The sequence below is a fragment of the Corvus cornix genome, chromosome 4 (assembly GCF_000738735.6).
Source record: "Corvus cornix cornix isolate S_Up_H32 chromosome 4, ASM73873v5, whole genome shotgun sequence".
Taxonomy (NCBI): domain Eukaryota; kingdom Metazoa; phylum Chordata; class Aves; order Passeriformes; family Corvidae; genus Corvus; species Corvus cornix.
Window position 1 is genome coordinate 4,437,418 of NC_046334.1, and position 23,159 is coordinate 4,460,576.

Genomic DNA, 23,159 nt, shown 5'->3' on the forward strand with positions numbered 1-23,159 from the left:
CCTTTGTACCTCCTTTATCCATTAGGGAATTCAAGTGACGGCTACAACTCCCTCAATGCGTGCTGTGAGGTTTGAAACGGGATTGATAGAACTTGAGCTCTCCAACAGACTGCAAACCAAAGCAATGCCTGGAAGTAGCAGCTACCTCAAACTGTTTGGAAAATGCCAGGTGGATTTGAACCTGGCACTGGGACAGATTGTTAAACATCAGGTCAGTGCTCAAAACCTTTGCATGTAATGTTCTTAATAGTGATTTAAAAATTATATAACCAAGCCAAGAGGTTGTTGTACCATACTGGTTTTTTGTTTTGGGGTTTTTTTTCCCCATACTATTAATATCTTAGAACTTCTTAGCCCTTTGGAACAGTGATAGCCTTTCTACTGAGTCAAACTCAAAACTTTTGTTGATATTGATATGTTTTTTTAGAATATTTGAATGAAATAATAAGATCAGAGAAGATCCCAACTTTGCTGGACCTACATTTTGACCTAGTTTGTCTGTCTTGGTTTGACTGTTGTACCTCTTGTATTCTTAAAGCTGCTGTTACCTGGAATTGCTTATTCTAGGATATGAAAGTATTTTGTGATGCCTAGAAACATACAAGCAAATAGAAATCTTAGGACCTATAAATCAACTGTCACAATAGAGGATCTTGATATATAAATAGTTATGTTAGTTAACAATTCATGATAAATAAGGAAAATAATACTGTGATCACAACTTAATGCAAAAATATTGGAGATCCTCAAATGGACTTTGGGTAGAGAAGAAAAAGAGGAAAGGACACAACTTGCTGTTTTAATTTTATATTTTGTCAAATGCAGTAATCTGGGGTTTTTTCCTTCCCACTCCCCCTCCCTGAACTCTTCCCTGCTGCAAACCTCTCCCTCTTCCCATTTTTTGAAATGTTTTAAGGTTTATGAAGAAGCTGGCTCAGACTTCCATCAAGTTGCCTACTTCAAGACAAGAATTGGATTAAGAAATGCTCTCCGAGAAGAAATCAGTGGCTCATCAGACAGGGAAGCTGTGCTCATTACTCTGAACAGACCCATTGTTTTTGCCCAGCCCGTGGCCTTTGACAGAGGTATTGTAGAGACAATTGCTACAAGTTAGTGTTCATACTGAGGAAGAGATTTTTTTTTTTTTTCCCAAGAGGCTTGATTATTTACGATTCAATATGTTTCATGTTAAGTAGATGAGAAATTTGGGAGATCTCCTCCATGCTCAACAGATTGATAATTCTGTCATCAAACATCAAAAATTCCATTTGTTGAGGGGATTAGTTTTCAGACGGTTTGGAGGAAGCTGCTGTTGTAAATTTTCACAGACAAATAATGCTGAGAACAGCAGGACATTTTAATATATTAACTCTGATGGTAAATGATCAGGTTTGTTCATCTTATCCTTTGAAGCACGAGCCCAATCACTGCAACCTGAATGTGTGTGTGCCCCTTGTTATACATCCTCTGACATAAAGTAACGGAGAACTGTAAAAGGGAGAAAAAAAAAAGAATTTATTTAGTGAATGTACATTAGTTTTTTTAATGTGAGGATTTCAGTTAAACATTTTTGGTTTCCTCATCAAGCTGTGCTATTCTGGCTGAACTACAAGGCCGCATATGACAACTGGAATGAACAGAGAATGGCTTTACATAAAGATATTCATATGGCCACAAAAGAAGTGGTAGATATGCTGCCTGGAATCCAGCAAACCTCTGCGCAGGCTTTTGGGACCCTGTTCCTTCAGCTGACTGTCAATGACTTAGGAATTTGCCTGCCCATCACAAACACACCCCAGGTAAGCAAAAGCGTGTGAGAAGTCTGTTAAAATACCAGTTTGTGTGTGGTACATATACAGAACCAGGTGATGCATACTTCAAAAGAGGTCTAGTCTTATAAAAGGAAATACGTGGGCTTTTTTATAGGGAAACATAATTATAGATGTTCGTAGAGCTAGAAATTAATCAATCTGTACACCTAAGTGTATGCAATTGTACATATCAAAATAAGCACCAGAAAACCACATGAGGATTGAAGCTCCTTTTTGTCATTGTTCAATTAAGTCCTGTGTGACCCTTCTATGAGAAAAGAATCGATCCTGGACTTGTGTTCTCTGGTCATGGGGCCTATGGATTATAGCCCTCGATCAAACATGGACTTTTGTTCTTTTCCCAGATGAGCTTGACTCCCACTGCCGTAATAAATTTATAATGTAGGTGTTGCATTTAGGAAACAGCAATGCAAGGCATTGTGTGGGCAGAGGTGATGCTTTTGAAGCTCTGCAGAGAAGGAAAAACACGAGGAGATATGATGAGGGGATCAGTTTTCTACTAGGGAAAGATAAATGGCATTTAGTAAATGTACAATATCACTTTGACATCGCACTGACCAGTAGATTCTCCCTGTGATTTTATTTTCCAGTCTAACCACTCTGCAGATCTTGACACTGGCTCTGCTTTAGTCCTGACTATTGAAAGCACACTCATTACTGCCTGCTCCTCAGAGTCTTTAGTTAGCAAAGGTCATTTTAAAAACTTCTGTATCCGCTTTGCTGATGGCTTTGAGACAAGTTGGGATGACTGGAAACCAGAAATAAGAGGAGATCTAGTCATGAATGCATGTAAGTGAGGATGATTTCATACTGGATAAGAGTATTTCAGATAGAAATCCACTTTTGCCCTTCCCCTTGACCTGAAAAACAGCTGAGCTTTCCCAAAAAACCTAAAGAAAAGACTTCGGCCTTTTGAAAGCAAAATAATATGGATCTAAAAGGTTATATTCCTTTGTTGTTGTTTTCCTTTATTAGTAAACTTTGCTGCTTTATGTATCATTGTAATAATTTAAGTTCTGAGAGATGCTGGAAGAGTTGGATGCATTGCTTTTATGCAATGTCATAAGATCCCAGTAAGTTTTTAATAGAGTAATATAGAAAATTTTTTAATATGTATATAAATATCTATAATGGTGAAAATTCTATAATTTTATGGAATTTTAAGTTGATTTAGTACATATATGTATTTATACATAATATACATTTAGAATTTTGTATCTTCCCAAATAAATTAACTTTACTAAATAAGAGAAGTCCTCCAATGGGAATTAAAACTAGAACTTCTATCATTCTTTGATTATGGCAGGCAGGAGACTGAGGATGGGATTGGGAAGGGCTGGTCTAAAGCAACTTTTACTGGCTGTGTAATCAGTGTATTTGCTTTGTACGCTTCACGTAGGTGTTGTGCCAGATGGTACCTATGAAGTGTGTTCTAGGACAACGGGACAAGCTGCAGCAGGTAATGTGTTTGTTTTAATAAATTAAGTCCTACATAAATAAAACACTCATAAAATATGAAATTTAAGTCTTTTAACTGTGTTTTCATTTAATTGGTTGGAGAAAAGTCAGCAATAGTTGCCATAACAGTAGTGTTGTCCTGTTGCTTCCTGCCCTAGAGATTGCTAAATCTTGCAGTATTTCTCATGCTGCTTCCATCCCTCTCTTATCTCTCCCAGAAAAGGCTTCTATTTTTCCCAAACTCCCTCTCTGCCCAGTCTAAGTAGTCTGGACATTCTCCAGAGCACTCAGAAATAGATGTCAGTCTCTGTATTGGTCATACTTCATTTAGAAAGAAAACCAGTATCTTGTGTAGTTGTGCTTAGAGCAAGGTCTGTATTTTGATGGTGAAAAATCCTGGGAAGACAGGATATTCACTAGGTACACTATACACATAATACAACATCTTCCAGCGTTGTTGTTCAAGACCTGAATAAATAGGTCAGCATTTGTACATGCAGAAAGACATGTTTTATGTTTCTTGCTGTTAGAAATTCCATTTTGGAATAATGTACTTGCCTGCATTTGTAAGAGCTGAAGCTTGAGATGCTCTCTCCTTGTCATCAGCTTGGCTGAACGGAATGTGTTTTCATTAGGTCTGCCTATGTTATATCACTTGTTAAAGAAATACTGGGAAGTATTTTCATCTGGCATTTCAGTTGTGGAAATATGTTTTTCTCAGAATGAGCAGAAAAGACAGTTCTTTGTAACTGACAAACACTGTCTTAGTTAATTAGTACATAATTCAGTATGGGGGATTTTTTAGAAGAGGAAAAACTGGTTAAACTGATTTTTTGTTAACACAGAAAGCAGTAGTGCTGGAACCTGGACACTGAATGTGTTGTGGAAGATGTGTGGTATTGACGTCCACATGGATCCAAACATTGGGAAAAGATTGAATGCTTTGGGCAACACCCTCACAACATTGACAGGAGAGGAAGATATTGATGACATTGCTGACCTCAACTCTGTGAACATAGCTGACCTTTCAGATGAGGATGAAGTTGACACCATGTCTCCCACTATACATGCAGTAAGTGAATCCACCAAAATAAGTCCTACTGCTTGGAAAAAGTCTTCTGTCAAATGGAAAGGTGTTAGTCTTGAGTCCAGCGTGCAAGTCTTTATAGCTCATACAAGTCTTGTTGCAAGTTAAAAATGTTTGTGTGTGTGTGTGTTTTCTAACTCCATATTTCAAAGGCAACACATTGCAGATCATATTTCTACTGATATAATGTGGAAATATTGATCTGCATTTGAAAACATGGAGGAGACACGGTACCTAACCTCAGGTACCTGAACTGTAAAAGCTGTGGATTTCTTCTAGGCTTTCTTCACAGGAGAGTAAGTAACTAACATGAACAAATTAAAAAAAACCCTACTTCTATGCAATATGCTGCTGACTTTGCTTTTTGGTTTTCTACAAAACCATTTTAACAGCTGTTCCTTAATGTCTCTTGCCTGACAACATCATCCCAGCACACTAATGCTCCTGTTTGTTGTTCAGAAATCAGGTGGAGGCTCCTTGGGTGGAGATGCACGCAAGCTCACATTTGGGCAGCGGATTGTAAATCACCTGCTGGGTTTGAGTCCCCCAACCCACCGATACTCTGTTCCTGTAGAATATCTCTGGGGCTCAGCGAAGCGGGATTTGCTCCAGTCTAGCAGAGCACATATGAAAGCAGGCAGATCCTGCTCATGGGGACATGTATGTAGTAGTTATAGTGTGTCTAACTGAATGATGGGCTTTGGATCACTGGAAAAAATCCAATCAGATGCCTATTCACATGAATTGATTCTTTTGCATGCACTAGTCCAAATTTGAAGGTGTGAAATTCACATTGCCTCTTGCCTAAATCGTACTGATGTCGAATTTTTGATGAGGGCATTAATGAAATGTTTACTTTAAACAGGAGATCGTTGATCACCGGCGGCAGGGAGCTTCCAGTATCCAAACTGGAGAACAGCGAGGAAGGAAATTTATGAAGCGTTTAGTTGATATCAGAGAGCTCAATGAGCAAGCGAAAGTCATTGATGACTTAAAGTAAGTGGGGTTTGCTTTATGTTCTTATCATACATCTTGTGGCACTGTTATGGTTAAGTGCAAATTGTTGCCTTTATTTAAAAATAAAAAAATTGTCCTTTTGGATTCCAAAAGCAAAAGCTATATATGCAAGTACTCTCCCAAATCTCTCTGGTTGTTCCATAAGTGTCAGATTGGTCTGTATTTTTCTGACTCTGCATTTTAATGACTGATTTATAATCCTTTTCCTCTTGATCCAAAATCATAGTTCCATCTTGATTTACTATCATGCTGATTACTTTAGCAAAATATATTGCTTTGAAACTGTAATAAGCTTAGGAAGAAGAAGAAAAATACTTAAATTGGGGGTTTTTTTGCATCTTGTACATGATGTTTTCAAGATAAATCTTATACTGTACTTGAGAAAACCCTTTAGAAAAAATTACTTCAAATTTCATCTGAACTTCTGTGAATTTTATTAATGGTATTTGCAAACATGGTTTTTTGGGTTGTTTGGGGGTTTTTTCCTCCCCTTTTCCCCAAGACAGACTTACTATGAATGGATCTGGCTGGGATGGGAATACAGAGGTTGGTAATTACGTGTTAAATAATGAAGAGGAGACACGTTTTACTGTTTATACTTATAATGAAATTACTGTCACCATTCAGAGGGAAATTTCATTTGAAATTTGGATTTTAGGTTAAGTGTTTGTTCTAATATTTCTGCAGCTGTATTTGGCCCTGGTCGTAAGTATTGGGACAAAAGAGAAAAATGGGGTAATTCCCAGGGAAAGCATTCTTACAACACAGGTTTTTGAAATGGTGGAAATAGTATCTATAAGATAACTCAACCATGCTTTATCTCCAGAAAATTAGGTGCAAGTGAAGGGACCATAAACCAAGAAATTCAGCGCTACCAGCAGCTGGAGTCAGTGGCTGTGAATGACATCCGCAGGGACGTCCGCAAAAAGCTCCGTAGATCCAGCATGAGGGTGAGCAGGATTAAGCTACTTTGAGAATATTGTAGCACTTGTGTCCCAAAAAGCCTTTTACTTTGCTGGCACTCCCATGTGCAATAGCATTTTAGCTTGCCAGAGTTTTTCTCTGTGTTCTCAGTTGTTCCATTTCAATGTTGTTTCTGGTTTAGGCTGCCTCCTTGAAAGACAAGTGGGGTCTGAGCTACAAACCCAGCTACAGCCGATCTAAGAGCATTTCGGCATCAGGGAGGCCACCTCTGAAGAGAATGGACAGAACAAGGTGAGCTTCCGGTAATCTGGGATCTGTGATAGCAATAACAGCACATGGAATGGGGGAAATGTTGGACTTGGGCCTGAAGAGTCCTTTTACTACAGGCAGCAGCTGTTTGTAGTGGAACTGGATAGGAGGAGATCATTTTGCGAGACAGGCATGTTCTAAAAAGCACTTTTCTCATTTTTTTGAAACCTCTGAGAAAATTCCACTTTTACAACAACTCGAGGTTCTCTATGGAATCCTGTTTTCAAAACATACTGAAGAAATGTATATAAGGAAAAACGGCATAGCGTAATACTCTTGTTTTCTACACTTGATGTACAAACATCTACCTTTTGAAAGGGCTGTTGTAATGAGACAAAGAAAGGGAGATGCTTTTTTGTGTGTGAGTAATTGCCCTGTGTGGTAGATTACAAATACCTTGTTTTTCTGTAATTTCTGCATGTTGGCTCAGGATTGAAAAGCTTCCATACAGAAATTAGCAGAGATAGGTACATTAAAAGGAAGGAGGTGGAGAAGAAAAGAGAAAGAAGGTACACATGATTTGGCCAGTATTCTAAGTGCTTCAATTATGATTTAATATATTTCTCCATTACAAAGTGATATGGATGACCGTATATTTGTGTAGTTAAATGTTCTCATGACCCTAAAATCTTGCAGTACAACTCAAGAATCTGTTTGGGTTTTGTTTTGCTTGCAGCTCTCGACTGGGAGACAGTGAAGACCTCCCAGATATCCGTGTAGATGCTGCATCTCCTGGGCCAAGAGTAACCTTCAACATACAGGATTCTGTAAGAATTACTTTATATGCCATACAATTGCATTCCCTGTGCCATTTGGTCACAAGTTCATGAGATTATTATATCCAGGCAAACCTTAATTATGTGTCTGCTTTTGTTAGTGTTTGCCTCAATTACAGATGTGTTTTTGGAAGATAGACTTGTTTCGTTAGAAGACAGATGTATTTTGGTTTCTTAGCACAGAAATTAATTGAATCATGAGCGAAAAATATTTTTAAATGGTTTGATTTGGTTTTTAGGCTCACACAGTAGAGATTTTCTTGGGATTCTTGTCAGAGGTGTGGAAAAAAAATCACCTAGGTTTTTTTTGGTGTTTGAATCTATTTAGAGTTTTGGAAATGGGTATTAGTCAGTTTGGTATAGCTCTACAAGTTTATCCTTCTCAGTGTTGGAAATGGATTGTTGAATTGGTTTTGGGGTGGTTTTTTTTCTTTTTTTTTTGCTGCTATGTTTTCTCATTTTCAAAATGTTGATTTTGCACGGCTGAGATTATTGTAATTGTTTTAATTGCTATATTTTTTTCATTTCTATTAAGTTGAATCAAACAGCTTTGGGGATTGCACAACAATCCAGCTGTCCAGGGGAAGGGTATTTTCAGGTATTTCTGAGCAGAAACAAGTATTCTTTTCCAGAGAACTAATTTATCTCATAGGGAGCTGCTTTTCAATATTTCCTCTCTTTTGCACTCAGCTAAACAGAATGTATATTGAGTTTGAAAATATTTAAATTAAGCAGAACAGTTGTTGATGACAACAATCAAAATACTTCTATACCCTTATGTAGACCTAAAACCTCTTGTAAAATGAATTATTGGGGTTTTGCTTAAATATCGAGCAAGGCTGATGTAAAGTGACCCAAGTCTAGCCTTGAAATGTGCTTTAGGGGATGATTTTAGTATGTGTGCCTTCACCTGTTACATTGTGTTCCAATGTAACAGCAATCAACACCAGAACAAAATAATTACCAGGTGGGAGGACATCTTCTCACACTCTTATTTCTGTTAAAATTCTTACATTTAATGCGGAGTAAGACATTGTCAAATAATAGCAAGTAGGGAATGTTCCAAAATTTAATATCCTGAGAACTAACAGAGTTTTTTAATTGCTCTCAAAAACATATTTAGGGAACATAGTAGAGTATTTTTCTTAAAAAGAAATTAACAGAGCAAACCCAAAACTCAAAACAAATCAGGAAAGCTACAACTAACAAAAAAAAAAAAAAAAACCAAACTGAAGAGACAGTAATTTACTTTTTCTCCCTTCTAATTATTCTCATGCTCCCAGGAAATAAATTCCTGTTTCTGAGAGAATGGTGGAAATGACTCCTGGGAATGTGCTTTGCACATTTCAATATGTTTGCATTTAAAAGCTATTCTCCCTATTGTTGTTGTTATGTAGAAGCCCAGTTAGCTTAGGTTCCGTTGGCATAGCAAAATGCTATCAAACCCTTAAAGGTATCAAATTTTGAATATTTTTTTAAAAATGTATTTTCCTGGTGTCATAATGTCAGTTGCTCAGCAGAGCTCTAATTTGAATTTGCAGACAACAACTGTGTAGCTTTACAGTAACACTGCATAGGAAGTGCTGGTGTTTAACACTTGTAGATACTTTTTGCAGGCATTTTAAGAATTTAATGTTGGAAAATTGCCTGTGTCATGATTTCTGTGAGAAACAGGAGGCTCCTTTAGGACGTTTGGTTCCGTGCTTGGGCCAGGGTGCCCGGGGGCGGTGCCGTACATTCTGTGTAGTGCCCTGCATGCCCTCACTAACGCTCCCTGCAAGTCATGGGCGCTTGGGCTGCCTTTTGTCCTTTTCTTTCAAAATAGTTGTTAAATTTAAATGAAATCTTTCCATTCCTTCTAAATTGGTAAGAGCATGATGAGTCTTTATCTAGCAGGCTGAGCTCAATCACTAGGCAATGGCGAACATCTCCCCACCAAGCTTTCATTCCCTTCTTTTTCATAATCCCTCTTGCAATTCCTTTACCTGCTCTCTCCTTGTTATGAGGAACTCGGAAGTAAGAGTTTCTCATAGCACTCTTGCTTCTTTATTTCCAGATCTATCTACTGCATTCTCGGTGGAAATCATACCTGTGGAAATTTACTATCTTTTTGTCTTTTCACAATCAGTTTCCAGAGGAGACAGAAATGGACCTTTTGTCCGTAACTATTGATGGTCCCTCCCATTACTCATCTACTAGTGAAGGCTCATGCTCGGTATTTGGTTCACCCAAAACTCCAGTAGGCTTCTCACCCGGCATTCCCTTCCAGCCTGAAGAAGGACGCCGGGATGACAGCTTATCCTCCAGCAGTGAGGACTCGGAGAAGGACGATGACCATGAAAGGGAGAGGACGTATTTTTATAGGAAACCACCGTAAGTAGCGGTCCTGAGGAACAACACAGAAATGAAGAAGATACCTCAATATATTTTCAGTACTTTCAAACTTGAAATACTGAATTTAAAGCCACAGAATCTGTTGCTGGTGAAGTACTGAATACAGTCAAGTGTGTGTGTGAAAGGCAGGGGAGGTTGTGTCCAGCAGAGGTGACTGTGTGGGAAGGAGGGATCCTGATCGGAAAAGGAGGCAACTGTTAGAAATTTCAGGGCTTGGCAGAGAATGAAAGAACTTGGAAAGTGAGGTTTTTGAGGCACAGAACAGGAAGTAATAATGTGGGTATTTACAAATAAGAAATTTATTGTATAAATATTTGTGTTCCTTTTCTGATTGCGAATTTGAGAAAGGCTTAGTTTTTGTAATACTCTAGATTAAGAAATGTAATGTGTTAATGCAAGATGGGTCACTGTACTGCTGCATATCAAATAAGGCTTTTCCCCAACATGTTTTTATAAGTTTATACACTGAATGTGGACATAGTTTGGGAATGCCTTGTAGCCCCTGCTGAGGTAAATGTCCTGCTGATACCTGCCCCCCACCTGTGCCTGTGCAGGAGCACCTCTCGCAAGAAAGCCACGGGCTTTGCTGCTGTGCACCAGCTGTTCACCGAGCGCTGGCCAACAACACCCACCAACAGGAGTGTCACTGGCACCACCACAGAGAGAAACATTGACTTTGAGCTTGATATCAGGGTTGAAATTGATTGTGGGAAGTGTGTGTTGCACCCCACTATGCTCCAGCAAGAGCACGACGACATTAGTTTGCGAAGGTAAGAAACGTGTGCATTAGTTCATTACCAGCACTTTATTTGTAGCAATTAGCACTGCTTAATAACAGAACCATAAGTTGCAATTGCTCTGGCCCAGTGTGACACAGGAAATTATTTTAATAACATGAGTAAATTCATTTTAGGAGCTATGATCGGAGTTCCAGAAGTTTGGATCAAGAGTCTCCTTCAAAAAAGAAGAAATTTCAAACTAATTATGCATCTACTACTCACTTACTTGCTGGCAAGAAAGTGCCATCATCTCTGCAGACAAAACCCAGTGATGTGGAAACAACAGTGTTCTATATTCCTGGAGTGGATGTAAAGGTAAAATGAAGGGATAATTCACAGGGAGGCAATGAATATGTTTTCTCCTGAGCACCATCAAGCTGTACACTCCCTTGGTTTTTTAATCATTGTTTCTATATCCTAGCATGAAAGGGTCTCAACAGAAACGTCCTTGTATGTTATGATTTAAAAATCCTATGGAGTGAGAACAGGGAAAAATCTGTCACTGCTGAAGGAAAACTTCGTGCAATTCAGTTGAGGCAATGCCATAAATCACATGCTCCTCACCTGAAACAGCTTGGCTTCTCTAGTCTTTCGATGTGCAAGGACTATGTGTGTCCCTTTTCCAGTTTTCCAGGCTATCTTCAGGGATAACAGTTATACCTCAGGTGCTGCCCGCTGCTTTTAGTCAAATTTAGGAATAACTAAACATTCTCTACAGCTTTTGTTATGTTCTGTGTTTTCAGTAATAGTGTATTGTGCATGTAGAGGAGGTGTGAACTCTTGGAATATCTTATTTTGATTTTTTAATGCTAATTTCTGTATGCCTGTGCTTAGTAGTGGAACAGTTCCACCCGACATTAAGACAAGAAAGAAGGCTGTGTGCACAGGTGGCACAGGATGCGTGTGATGTAACAGAGAGAGAAACAAGCTTTAGACATTGTTCCTAAATAATAAATTTCCTCCATTTCTCTGTGTTTCATTGACTTTTTTTTTTTTTAATATTTATTAATTTATCTGGTTTTTTTGTACTAAGTTTTCAGTTCTTAATATGTGTAGGACATGAATTGGAATGTAATGTATCTTACTGTGATGGTTTAGCCACACTTACAATGATATTTCTGTAAATAATGAGAAGAAATAAATTTTGGAGGGAAGGAGTGACACCAAATGGCTGTATAGAAATTGAGTTCTTTGTGTGAAGTAACTTGATCTTGCTTTGCTTTCCAGTTGCACTACAATTCCAAGACTCTAAAGACTGAATCGCCAAACACTTCTCGAGGATCGTCTCTGCCACGCACCCTTTCCAAAGAGTCCAAGCTGTATGGTATGAAAGATACTGTCACATCTCCTCTTCTATCTAGCACTATCCACAGCAAGACTAACACCTTACTTCCTCCCCAACCCCCACCCATCCCATCAGGTACTTATAGACAAACTTTCTGAACCTTTCATGGATGTATTTTTCCTTGGTGTAATCTACTGCCTTTAGATCTGGCTGCACATTACCTGGAGCACTGTGTTTATCCAGTCTTGACTTTGCCTGCAGAAACCTGATCCCAGAAGCAAGGATGCAGTTCATAAAGCTGCATTTTTAGACATTGTTTGCCAAACCAATCTCAGTAATATTTCTGTTATAGTCACCATATCCCAGTGATGGGCTGTCACTGCCTTCTCCCAGTTTTCATTTAACAAAAGAATGTTGGAAAGCAAAATGTAAATATCTCACCTGTTGCAGGCCCTAGAATAGCCATGATTTAGAGTAACGAGTTCTGATACAAATTTTGATTTGTCTCCAGTGATTCCCATTTTCAAGCAGGAGGCTGTTGTTACCTCATGTCAGATCCAGACGTGTGTAGATTGCACCTCCAGTTTCTGAGACATTCACTCTTCTCTCCTTTGGCATTTGAATATTGCTTTAAACACGAAGCCAAAATTTTGTCAGAATTTGATCACCAGGCAAAATGAATCACTGAAAGTTCTGCTTGTGGGTTTTGTCTTACAAAATCACCGGAGATGCTGGAAGAGAACAGTGAAATGGGGACACCTTCCTCAATTCTCCATGCTGTTGAACCATTAGCTCTTACTCCTTTAGGTGGCCATCCTCTTTATGCTTACCGAATGTCGTGTAGTGGTTTATGCTACTTCTCTTCACTTTTGTTCTCTACTTTGCTATCTTCTTTCTAATCTTTGCCTTTGAATTCTTACCACATCATGTGCAGGTACTGAGGCTTGCTGGTTTTATGTCTGTAAGCTCTGCATTTGGTGTGGAAATTGCACTTGTATGATAACATAAATGCCTCCCAGACTAGATATAGGCTTGTAATTGCTTTATTTCTTTATGAATTGTATTTCTATAAGTATTTATTAGTCCTGAATGGTTTTGAAACACATTTATTGTCATTTATGCTACGTTTTTTAATAGTACTTTTCCTCTGGAAATCATTCCTCTGGAATGGAGACCAACTTGTATCGCCTTTGGTTTCCAGTAAAAGTAAGATAGGACAATGTAGTCAGAGACACGAGGCAGAATAGTTTGCACAGAATGAAAATTCAGTGCTTGCTTTTTTTTTTTTTAGCAAATAAAGGATTTTTAATCTCATAGTAGTTAATTTTTTATATTTTTCTTGGAGCATTTTAAATCCACATCACCGTTTACGTATATTCATTCAAATAGCTATATTTCATAGAGACAGTAATTGAGCTGGTACTAATATCTTCTCTGCATATTTATGTTTTGGTGAGCATGGATTCAAGATTCCTCTTCGACAGATTTAGAAAACAGTAATCCTTTTATTTGTTTATACTCTGGCTAGTTCCAAGCTTTCAAAAATGCTAGTTTACAATGTTCAGTTATTCCTTGCATAAATACGAAAGGACTTGCCATTTAAAGTTTTAATTTTTTTAATGTATTTTCTGCATTTAAACTGACATTTTTTCCAGACTCGTGCATTTATTTTTCCTAATTCCACTTTCATTTCCAGTCAGCTGCGGTTACTTTGCACTGGGTATTTGGAGAAGAACTCTGTGTGTTTGCTTTCAGTGCTATTTTCTAAAAAGTGAGGTGGTGACAATGACAACAGAGTGCTTGGTCAAGACCATGAGGAATGGAATTACTGCAGTTAAACATTACAAACTAATGGTTGTTTTTGGAGTTTATAAGTGTAAACTTAACGACTTAATTTTCTCTAGCAGACCTGATCTATGTCTCTTCAGATGATGGAGAAAATTAGAGGGCACAGCTTGATAAGTTTTGAAGTGTCTTCTTACGTTTAGCAGTTACTGCTCAGTGGTATTACCTTAGACAAATGTATCTTTTCAATGTTGCAGCCAAAGGGAAAGGGAGTGGTGGAGTCAAAACCGCTAAACTCTACGCGTGGGTTGCACTCCAGTCACTGCCAGAGGAGATGGTGATCAGCCCCTGCCTCCTGGACTTCCTGGAGAAAGCCCTTGAAACCATTCCCATCACACCCATTGAAAGGAATTACACAGGTCAGTTGCATAATTCTATTCTGGCACTCTGTGCTTTTTATGGTATTGAGCTGCTTTTCCCTTCAAATTCCACTTTCTAATGAGTTCTTGTACTTGTTAAAAGCTGTTAGTTCCCAGGATGAAGACATGGGACAGTTTGATATACAAGATCCCTTGGAAGAGTCCACAACATCCTTAGTGTCATCTTCAACGTCAGCATATTCCTCCTTCCCTGTGGATGTGGTGGTTTATGTACGAGTCCAGGTGAGGTTTTAACTCAACATTCAGAGTAGTAACTTACTTTAGTCACTGTCTTTTAAACAATCAATGCTTCCAAGCGGTTTTTGAAAAATAAAACTCTTTTCAAGTGTTCCTTCTGAATGCTTTATTTTTGTCCTGCCTGTCAGCCCTCTCAAATCAAGTTCAGCTGCTTGCCGGTATCCAGAGTCGAATGTATGCTGAAGTTGCCTTCCCTGGACCTTGTTTTCTCTTCTAACCGAGGAGAACTGGAAACTTTAGGCACCACATACCCATCAGAAAGTGTGTCCATTGGTGGCAGTACTTCACAGAGTGGCTCAAAGAATTCAGCTAGTAAATCTGGAGCACCAGGTAATATGTGTGTGCATGTTGATTCTATACACAGAATATTAAACTATATTGCTGCTAGAGGGCATAATTTGAAGTGCATTTGGTCTGTTTAATACTGCTGTTAGCATCAAGTATTATTTCATGTTTGAAAATGCTTTCAAAATCTGATTTTTGCCCAAAACAATGACTCCAGGTTCATCACCTGGCCTTGGCAGTCCTCTCGGCAGGACGAGGCACAGCAGCAGTCAGTCAGATCTGACAACTTCCAGCAGCAGCTCTTCAGGCCTGAGCTTTACTGCCTGCATGTCCGACTTCTCCCTTTACGTCTTCCATCCCTACGGAGCTGGAAAACAAAAATCAGCTGTTACTGTGCTAACCCCTGGATCCGGAGCCTTGGGTACGGAACAAGTTTTTGTTTGCTTCTATGAACATTATTCAAGTGTGGCACAGTTTTCTGAACTGTAGATTTGAAAGGATTTTGAAGATGAAAATGTTTCCTTCCTGCTTCTAGGGAATGTGGACGAGGAGCCAACTTCGGTCACTGGCCGGAAGGATTCCTTGAGCATCAACCTGGAGTTTGTGAAAGTCAGCCTGTCACGGATCAGGCGTTCAGGAGGCTCCTCCTTTTTTGAGAGTCAGTCTGCGAGCAAAGCTACCAGCAAGATAGATACCACATTGATCAACATATCTGGTAAATGCTGCTTTCATTTTAATCCCAGCTAATTAGAGAACTGCTGTTTCAGAGATGGACTTTACTCTTGGCAGCTTTTTAGTTTTTTAAAAGATGTATGTACTTTTTTTTTGCCCCTGCACATGGGATCCTGACTTACTGGGCAAACAGCAGGAATGGTTGTGATTAATCTGCCATTAAAATCCTCCCATGAGGAGTCTGAGGGGCATCCAACACAAGCAGGACTCAACATAATCTGTATTCTTGGGTTCCATCTTGCCTTATTTGTATCTAATGTTTGGACTTGGAGAAATGGCAACACCTCAGGAAAACTTATTTTTTCATGACAGCAGAGACGATATTACTAGGTGAAGGAGAATTTGACTTGGTTACCAAAACCTGTTATTCCTGGGAATTTACAACTGTGTGGATGTGCTTTTTCTTTTTCAGCTGTCTGTGACATAGGATCTGCTTCTTTCAAATACGACATGCGCCGCCTCAGTGAGATCCTGGCCTTTCCCAGGGCTTGGTATAGGAGAAGCATTGCTAGAAGGCTTTTCCTGGGTGATCAGACAATAAATCTTCCAGGTAGGAGACTGCTTCTTATCACAAAACAACTTGTTATACAAAGGGTTACAGTAGGAATTTTATAAGCATTTATTACCCGAAACTTATTACATGTATTATGATTTGCTCCACATGCAGTCACTCAAAGAAGTTTAATAGAAAATCCTAGAAGGAAGAAGTGACAAATTGCTGAAGTAGGTCATTGAATAATTTAAACAGCATCTTCCAAGACTAGGTTGGATGTGGCCCTGAGCAACCCAATCTAATAAATGGCACCCCTGTCCATGGCAGGGTTGGAACCACATGATACTTAAAGTCCCTTCCCAAACCATTCTATAGTTCTATGATATATTAGTGAGAACAGTAGAAAACTTTTAGTTATGTTAAATGAAATACATTTGGACACTCTCCCAATACTTCTTGGTATACGGGAGGATATGGTTAGACACGAATGAAACAGTTTTTCTGTGTTTCCTGTGCCACTTTTTCTCCAGTAGCATCGGGGCCTGGAACACCAGATTCAATTGAAGGGGTGAGCCAGCATCTTTCTCCTGAATCCTCCAGGAAAGCATACTGTAGGACGTGGGAGCAGCCCTGCCAATCTGCTTCCTTTACTCACATGGCACAGTCACCCAATGTTTTCAGTGAGCACAGTGCCAGCAGCAGTATGTCACCTGGGACAGCATCTCACAGCCTCAAGTCTCCAGCTGTCACAAGATCCAGGAGCGTGTCTGATTCCTCAGTGCCTCAGAGAGGTGAGTAGATAATGACTTTTTAATTTTTTTTCTAAAGTATTTCCATCAGTTTTATGAAAGAAATATGTCATTACTGCTTTGAAAATACTCTTTTCCACAGTGCCTGGCACTGGAGAGTCAATGGCTTAGAGAAGGGAGTGTCTGAAATGGATGAATGAAAGTTGTCAGCATATTTTCCATAAAATTGCACTATCTGTGTGTGTATAGCGAGTCAATTTCTATGACAGCTAAAGCAATGCATATTGTAAATCCTCTAGTTCTCACTTGTCTTCTCTCATGGTTTGTGCTCTTTAAATATTGTGCTTGTCAGTCCTTTTGTAATATTCACAATAGATATATTCTGCCAGTTTTTCCTAGCATGTGGAATAATTTAAATTTCTGTGGGTTTTTTTTGTTTGTCTGTTTAGATACTCTTTCAAAAACATCAACTCCATTTAATAAGTCAAATAAAGCTGGAAGCCAGCAAGGAACACCATGGGAAACACTGGTTGTGTTTGCTATGAACCTAAAACAATTAAATGTTCAAATGAATATGAGCAATGTAATGGGCAATACCACGTAAGTATAAAACAAGATCAATCATGTTTTAACAAGTGGTGGTGGTTTGGGGGCAAAACCCCATTTTTTTTCCACACAGACTGTTAATAGCCTGTCGTCTTTTAGCTTTAAAATTCTACCTTTTTCAGTTTTGAACTGAGAATCCCCTCATGAATACTGTAGTTGCTTAATCCTGAAGTCACATATGCCTAAACCACATTATTTGCTTCTTTCCAATTCAGTTTCTCTTTCGACAGCCTGGAAAGTTGTTGTCTGTTTTCACCTCTGTTCTAGGTGGACCACCAGCGGTTTGAAAAGTCAGGGCCGTCTGTCTGTGGGAAGTAGCAGAGATCGGGAAATCAGCATGTCTGTGGGCTTGGGAAGATCCCAGCTGGACTCCAGAGGGGGAGTTGTTGGAGGTACCATAGATGTTAACACCCTGGAGATGGTGGGTAAGTTGGAAAGCCTCCTGCTGTTAGCATGTGCTCCAGTCAATAAAGGCGATATCACTGGAAAAACTGATTTTCATCTCTTTAATTCTGTAATTCTATATTGATTTGATTCTATTTCAGCTCATATTTCTGAACACCCAAACCAACAGCCCAATCATAAAATTGAAATTACTATGGGTTCTACTGAAGCACGTGTTGACTATATGGGATCCAGTATCCTAATGGGAATCTTCAGTAATGCTGATCTCAAACTGCAGGACGAATGGAAAATTAATCTGTATAATAATCTGGATTCGAGCATGACGGATAAAAGGTAATATTTCCTGTGTTTAAAATGTATGATGTTGGATAATGTCAAATGTCATCTGTCCAAAATTGCTAACCAGAAATGTAAGTGTCTGCTGGAATGCAAGGGGCTCATTGTTGGGTTGTAGGTTTTTTTAAAATTGTCGGTAGGAAGTATATTAACTGCTAATTTTCTTGCTATTTTTAATATCTAGTGAGATATTTGTCCATGGGGACTTGAAATGGGATATCTTCCAAGTGATGATTTCAAGGTCGACTACGCCAGACCTGATAAAAATAGGAATGAAACTCCAGGAGTTCTTCACTCAGCAGTTTGATACAAGCAAGCGAGCTCTGTCCACCTGGGGGCCTGTTCCTTATCTCCCTCCCAAGACAATGGCAAACAACTTAGAGAGAAGCTCACACGAGCAATGTAAGTGCTACCAAAAAATAATATAATTCCCAATTAGGATGTTTTAATTGCAAAAATTACCTGTGAGAGAGTGTCAATGAAATAGATAAGAAAATATCACTCATAATTCCATCTTTTACTAAAAATATAAATAGGGCAGCAATCTTGTTCTGTATCTTGCCTGAAGTTGTTGTTCCTGTTTGCTCTGCAGTGTTGGATGCAGCCCATCATCGCCACTGGCCAGGAGTTCTGAAGGTGGTATCTGGGTGCCACATATCCCTGTTCCAGATGCCACTGCCAGAAGATGGGATGCAATTCGGAGGATCCATGAGCCTGCATGGGAACCATATGACCCTGGCTTGTTTTCATGGACCTAATTTCCGCTCAAAATCATGGGCCTTATTTCACCTTGAAGAACCCAATATTGCATTTTGGACAGAAGCTCAGAAAGTTTTGGAAGATGGTAATTTAAACTAGTTCTGTAAATTTCTTTAAATTCGTTTTTAAGAATGTATTATCACGTAAGAAGAAATCAAAGTTATTTTCTTTGTCTGAATCAAGGTTGTTTCCCAAAAATATATCACTTACTTAACAAAAATCTGTTCCCTCCATATCTTTACCACAATTTGCTTTATCTGTGGAATAATGCAAAGTACATTTTCAAATATACTGGATCTGTCTTATCATAATAAGCCTACCAAGTGGATTGTCTGGCTTTTTAATTGTGTGTGTGTGTGTTTGTGTAGTCCTTTCTAGCTGTAGGATGAATTTCAATGATCTCATTGCTTATATTTGTCTTAATATTGAGAAGTTTTATTGTCTGTAGCTACTGAGGATTTAATTTCTCTGTTGTTTGTAAGCTTTATACCAGGTTTTATTCCACTGGCACACTAACTATTCATGTTAAATACCTGTAGGAGCATGAGAGAAAATTCCACTACCCTCACTAAGCTGCTTTTACTTTTTTTTTTTTTCCTCTCCCACCCCACGCCGCCCACACCTTCAATGCAGGTACCAGCGAACACTCCACGTACATTGTCCAAACCCTGGACTTTCATTTGGGCCACAACACCATGGTCACCAAGCCCTGTGGAGCCCTGGAAAGCCCCATGGCCACAATCACAAAGATAACCCGGCGCCGCCACGAAAATCCTCCCCATGGAGTTGCCAGCGTGAAGGAGTGGTTCAATTATGTGACAGCCACGAGGAATGAAGGTTAGTCAGGTTCATTCAGTTTGGGGATTGGTCTGCTTGCACATGGAGCTGTTGAAAAGCTGCTAAATCTCAAGGGTATAAACAACAAATTTGATTGACCTTTTTGAGCCATGCTTTTGGGAGCAGAGTAAAAGATACAATCTTCTTAACAGTCACGCACCAGCAGTTTTACAAGTGACTCTTCTTAACTTTTTTTGCCTTGTCACAATTTAACATCTCCCATTGTTCCTGTAGAGCTGAACCTGCTTCGGAATGTTGATGCCAACAACCCAGAGAGCAGCACAACAGTGAAAAGCTCAAGTTTGTTAAGTGGCTTCAGGGGTGGCTCTAGTTACAACCATGAAACTGAAACCATCTTTGCATTGCCGAGGATGCAGCTGGATTTTAAATCTATTCATGTTCAAGAGCCCCAGGAGCCATCATTACAAGGTGCAGTAAAACATAATGTGTTTTTTTCTTGGTCAAAAACTATTTCTCACAAATTAGGAGTTAAAGGGAAAGGTACTGTGCTGATAAAAGGATTTAATCTGAGAGTTGCTCAGATCTGCAAGAAGAGATAAGAGATTTTTTAATAAAGTGTAGAGTGAAGATCTAGTGTAGAAACTGGTCCCTGTAGAAACCACTAAGAGAAATTAGTATGAGCATTTCAGCTAGGTTGGCTGTTTTCAGGGGTTGGTTTTCTTCTGTTTGTTAAAATGTTAAAGAGGAGGGCCATTCTGAAAAAGGGAGTATGAGATAGGAGCCTAAATTTTATGCTTTCATTTTCAAAATGGTGTCTTCAGACTGCAGTTAGAACTGGTGGGAAATAAAACTTCTCAAGGTTTAAGTAATTGATTTAGATATTTATCTTGGCTGAGCTGGGGTTTTATTCCATACCTGCTCTTGGAAAAAAACTGATAGTTAATTCAACCTGTTGGGTTTTCCTTGTTATTTTAAGAGCCAAGCAAGCAAAATATGCTATCAGCGTCTCTTACTGTCTAAAATCCTACACTGATAGCATAGCACAAGCTGGTGATACTGCTCTAAGTTGATTTTCCACATAGAAGATGGTCAAGGTTTGTTACCTGGTCATATGTCTTTATTTTCAATATCCTTTCTAAAATACCAGAGGTGACTCTGATGGGAAAACTGTTCAAAAAGTGCTAAACACAAATGTTAACTGTGGTACTTCCTCTCAAGAGTTGCTGGTTCAATGAAAGAAATACTATTTTCAAATGACTTGCATTCAAATTCTATGTACTTTTTACATGCACTGTATGTACTTGTAAGTGTATTGATACTATTTTTATCTGACTGTAGATACAAGTGTTAAACCAAAGGTGGAATGCAGTGTAGTAACTGAATTTACAGACCACATCTGTGTGACTATGGATGCTGAACTGATCATGTTTCTGCATGACTTGGTGTCTGCTTATCTAAAAGAAAAAGAAAAAGGTGAGTTGTTGTTCATGAAGTAACATTTGTCTGACAATCTGCAGTTGTCAGATTATTTGACAATAAATATACTCCAAGTCATAATCATGCTCCTATTCTGGTGCCTGGTGTTTAACTTTCTCTTCGTAAGACGGTATAGGCAGATGAAAACTGGTTTAGGAAGCTTTATTATTGTTTCTTTCATCAGTGGAGTCCTTTCAAGACATGCATTTTTCTGATTTCAGAATGATTTACTTTTCTACCTCAGTATATCAGTTGAAGTATTCAAATTTGGCATGTTCATTCTTAAGCAATATGTGGTCTTTTGCAGAAAATCTGTAAAACTGAGGTGGTTCTCTTCTTGTTGAGACTTGGGCTTTTGTTTTATTTAAATTATGTACAAAAAGAATCCAAGTGAGCTGCTCATGACTGACTGGTGTTTTTCCTCTCTCCCCTTTGCAGCAATTTTTCCTCCTCGCATTTTGGCTGCTCGTCCAGGGCAGAAGAGCTCTGTTGGTGTCCTTGAGGACAGCTCCACTGACAAAGAGGCAGAGGAAAGCATTACCTACACTACAGTCGACTGGAGGGAATTTATGTGCAATACTTGGCATTTGGAACCCACGCTCAGGTAAGAAGCACCTTTGGCTGCAGTCTCTTTGGCTGTGCATTAACTTCTAGATTAGAATTTATGCAGATTAAAGGCATCGTTGGAGGCCCTTCAAAATTAGGATACAGTAAACTTAAACTCATTAATTTCACTCTGTCCTACAACAGCTCGTTCACTTTCAGCCATACAATTTTCATCTTCCAGTTTTCCATTCTTAGCATTTCAGTTTTAGTTTTTAAACACTCACCTTAAAATTAAAAATGCAGGATCTACTCAACGCCATATGGCTGTTTAAACTTAGCACAAAATAAAGTGTGTATGGCAGCAATTCACTATTTTCTGTGTGTAATCATTGAAACTGAGAAAAGTCAGTGTGAGTTTGGTTTTTTTTTTTTTTTAACCTCTGCTTACACTGCTGGAGGACCTGAGTGTTCATTCACATATCAAAACAACACATCCATCCAGGCATAACAGATCTCGACACTTGGCATTTTGTGCCAGCAATAAATCAATTTAAACATGATCTGCAGGCAGCCCAGTAAGGTTTTTCACCTCCTTAAACATCCTCTTCCTTTGAGAGGATGTTCCATTGAACATCTTGAGCTTCTCTGTCTAAATTAGGTTCAAAACATTAAGCAACACTGGGGAAAATGGATTTTCGTATATACAAATGTCTGTTTGCTATATTTATGTTTGAGACTGAGTCTTCTGTTTATTGTTTTTTTAGATTAATATCCTGGACTGGGAGAAAAATTGATCCCGTTGGTGTTGACTACATCCTTCAAAAGCTGGGCTTTCACCATGCACGGACTACTATCCCTAAGTGGCTGCAGCGTGGTGTCATGGATCCTTTGGACAAAGTTTTGTCAGTCCTTATAAAGAAACTTGGTACTGCACTACAGGATGAAAAAGAAAAGAAAGGAAAAGACAAAGAAGAATATTAAAAGTACAGTGTGACAACCCTAACTCCATTTGATTTTATCAAAGTATTTTATTACATTTTAAGAACTTAAATATGGTTTAAAGAGAAACCTAACAGCTTTTTGCTACTCTATTTAAAACTTACATTGTGAGTAACTGTTTACTGTGGTACTTGATACCATTCTGTATTTGAAGTTATTGCATGATGATGATGATGACCAATGTATTCTGTGAAGGAATATCTGGAACACTGTAAATCTGCTCCTCAGTGTCCATTTTATGATGTGCAATATGATCCTGCATCTTTACAATACTTGCAGATTAACTGTGAATTTTCTTAAAATTTTATTTGCCATAACACAAACCCCTTGTTGATGTGACCAGTAATTGATTTGTCAATGTAGACCGGTGTAAATTATATATATATATATAACTTATGAAACTGTGATTGCCTTAGTGCTAAAAATCATGAACTTTATTACACTTGTAATAAAATTTAACTACTGTACAGGGCCTTTATTTTTTTGTATTAATCAAAGAAGTTGAACAACAAGAAGAGAGTGTTTTAAGTGTAACTTTGCAAGGTGTCATTTAAGTGAGGTAAAGCCCAGAGGCCGGGCGCCAGGAGCTCGGGAAGCAGCCGGAAGGCGGGGAAAGCGCGCCCCAACCACAAGCGGGGACGCGGCGCTTTCG

General features: G+C 38.8%; 1 protein-coding gene across 11 annotated transcripts in view; it reads left to right on the plus strand.

Annotated features, from left to right (window-relative positions):
* Positions 1-22,974, plus strand: part of KIAA1109 (KIAA1109 ortholog) — an 88,895-nt gene extending 65,921 nt beyond the window's left edge. For 4 of the 11 annotated variants that reach the window (XM_039550295.1, XM_039550298.1, XM_039550297.1 and 1 more), the window contains 32 exons: positions 26-211; positions 917-1,085; positions 1,588-1,799; positions 2,423-2,621; positions 3,232-3,291; positions 4,136-4,362; positions 5,243-5,373; positions 6,221-6,344; positions 6,500-6,609; positions 7,304-7,394; positions 7,939-8,001; positions 9,532-9,776; positions 10,352-10,567; positions 10,711-10,891; positions 11,804-11,996; positions 13,904-14,065; positions 14,169-14,308; positions 14,452-14,653; positions 14,826-15,029; positions 15,144-15,323; positions 15,753-15,890; positions 16,364-16,624; positions 17,032-17,182; positions 17,456-17,613; positions 17,734-17,926; positions 18,114-18,331; positions 18,522-18,773; positions 19,322-19,525; positions 19,760-19,954; positions 20,825-20,959; positions 21,401-21,566; positions 22,273-22,974. In XM_039550295.1, the coding sequence (XP_039406229.1) occupies positions 26-211; positions 917-1,085; positions 1,588-1,799; positions 2,423-2,621; positions 3,232-3,291; positions 4,136-4,362; positions 5,243-5,373; positions 6,221-6,344; positions 6,500-6,609; positions 7,304-7,394; positions 7,939-8,001; positions 9,532-9,776; positions 10,352-10,567; positions 10,711-10,891; positions 11,804-11,996; positions 13,904-14,065; positions 14,169-14,308; positions 14,452-14,653; positions 14,826-15,029; positions 15,144-15,323; positions 15,753-15,890; positions 16,364-16,624; positions 17,032-17,182; positions 17,456-17,613; positions 17,734-17,926; positions 18,114-18,331; positions 18,522-18,773; positions 19,322-19,525; positions 19,760-19,954; positions 20,825-20,959; positions 21,401-21,566; positions 22,273-22,489 (5,583 nt within the window). In that variant the 3' untranslated portion in view covers positions 22,490-22,974. Of the gene's footprint in view, positions 1-25; positions 212-916; positions 1,086-1,587; positions 1,800-2,422; positions 2,622-3,231; positions 3,292-4,135; positions 4,363-4,836; positions 5,038-5,242; positions 5,374-6,220; positions 6,345-6,499; positions 6,610-7,303; positions 7,395-7,938; positions 8,002-9,531; positions 9,777-10,351; positions 10,568-10,710; positions 10,892-11,803; positions 11,997-13,903; positions 14,066-14,168; positions 14,309-14,451; positions 14,654-14,825; positions 15,030-15,143; positions 15,324-15,752; positions 15,891-16,363; positions 16,625-17,031; positions 17,183-17,455; positions 17,614-17,733; positions 17,927-18,113; positions 18,332-18,521; positions 18,774-19,321; positions 19,526-19,759; positions 19,955-20,824; positions 20,960-21,400; positions 21,567-22,272 lie in introns of all 11 variants that reach the window. The other 7 variants (XM_039550305.1, XM_039550296.1, XM_039550302.1 and 4 more) reach the window with 7 other exon arrangements.
* Positions 22,975-23,159: the final 185 nt, after the last annotated feature.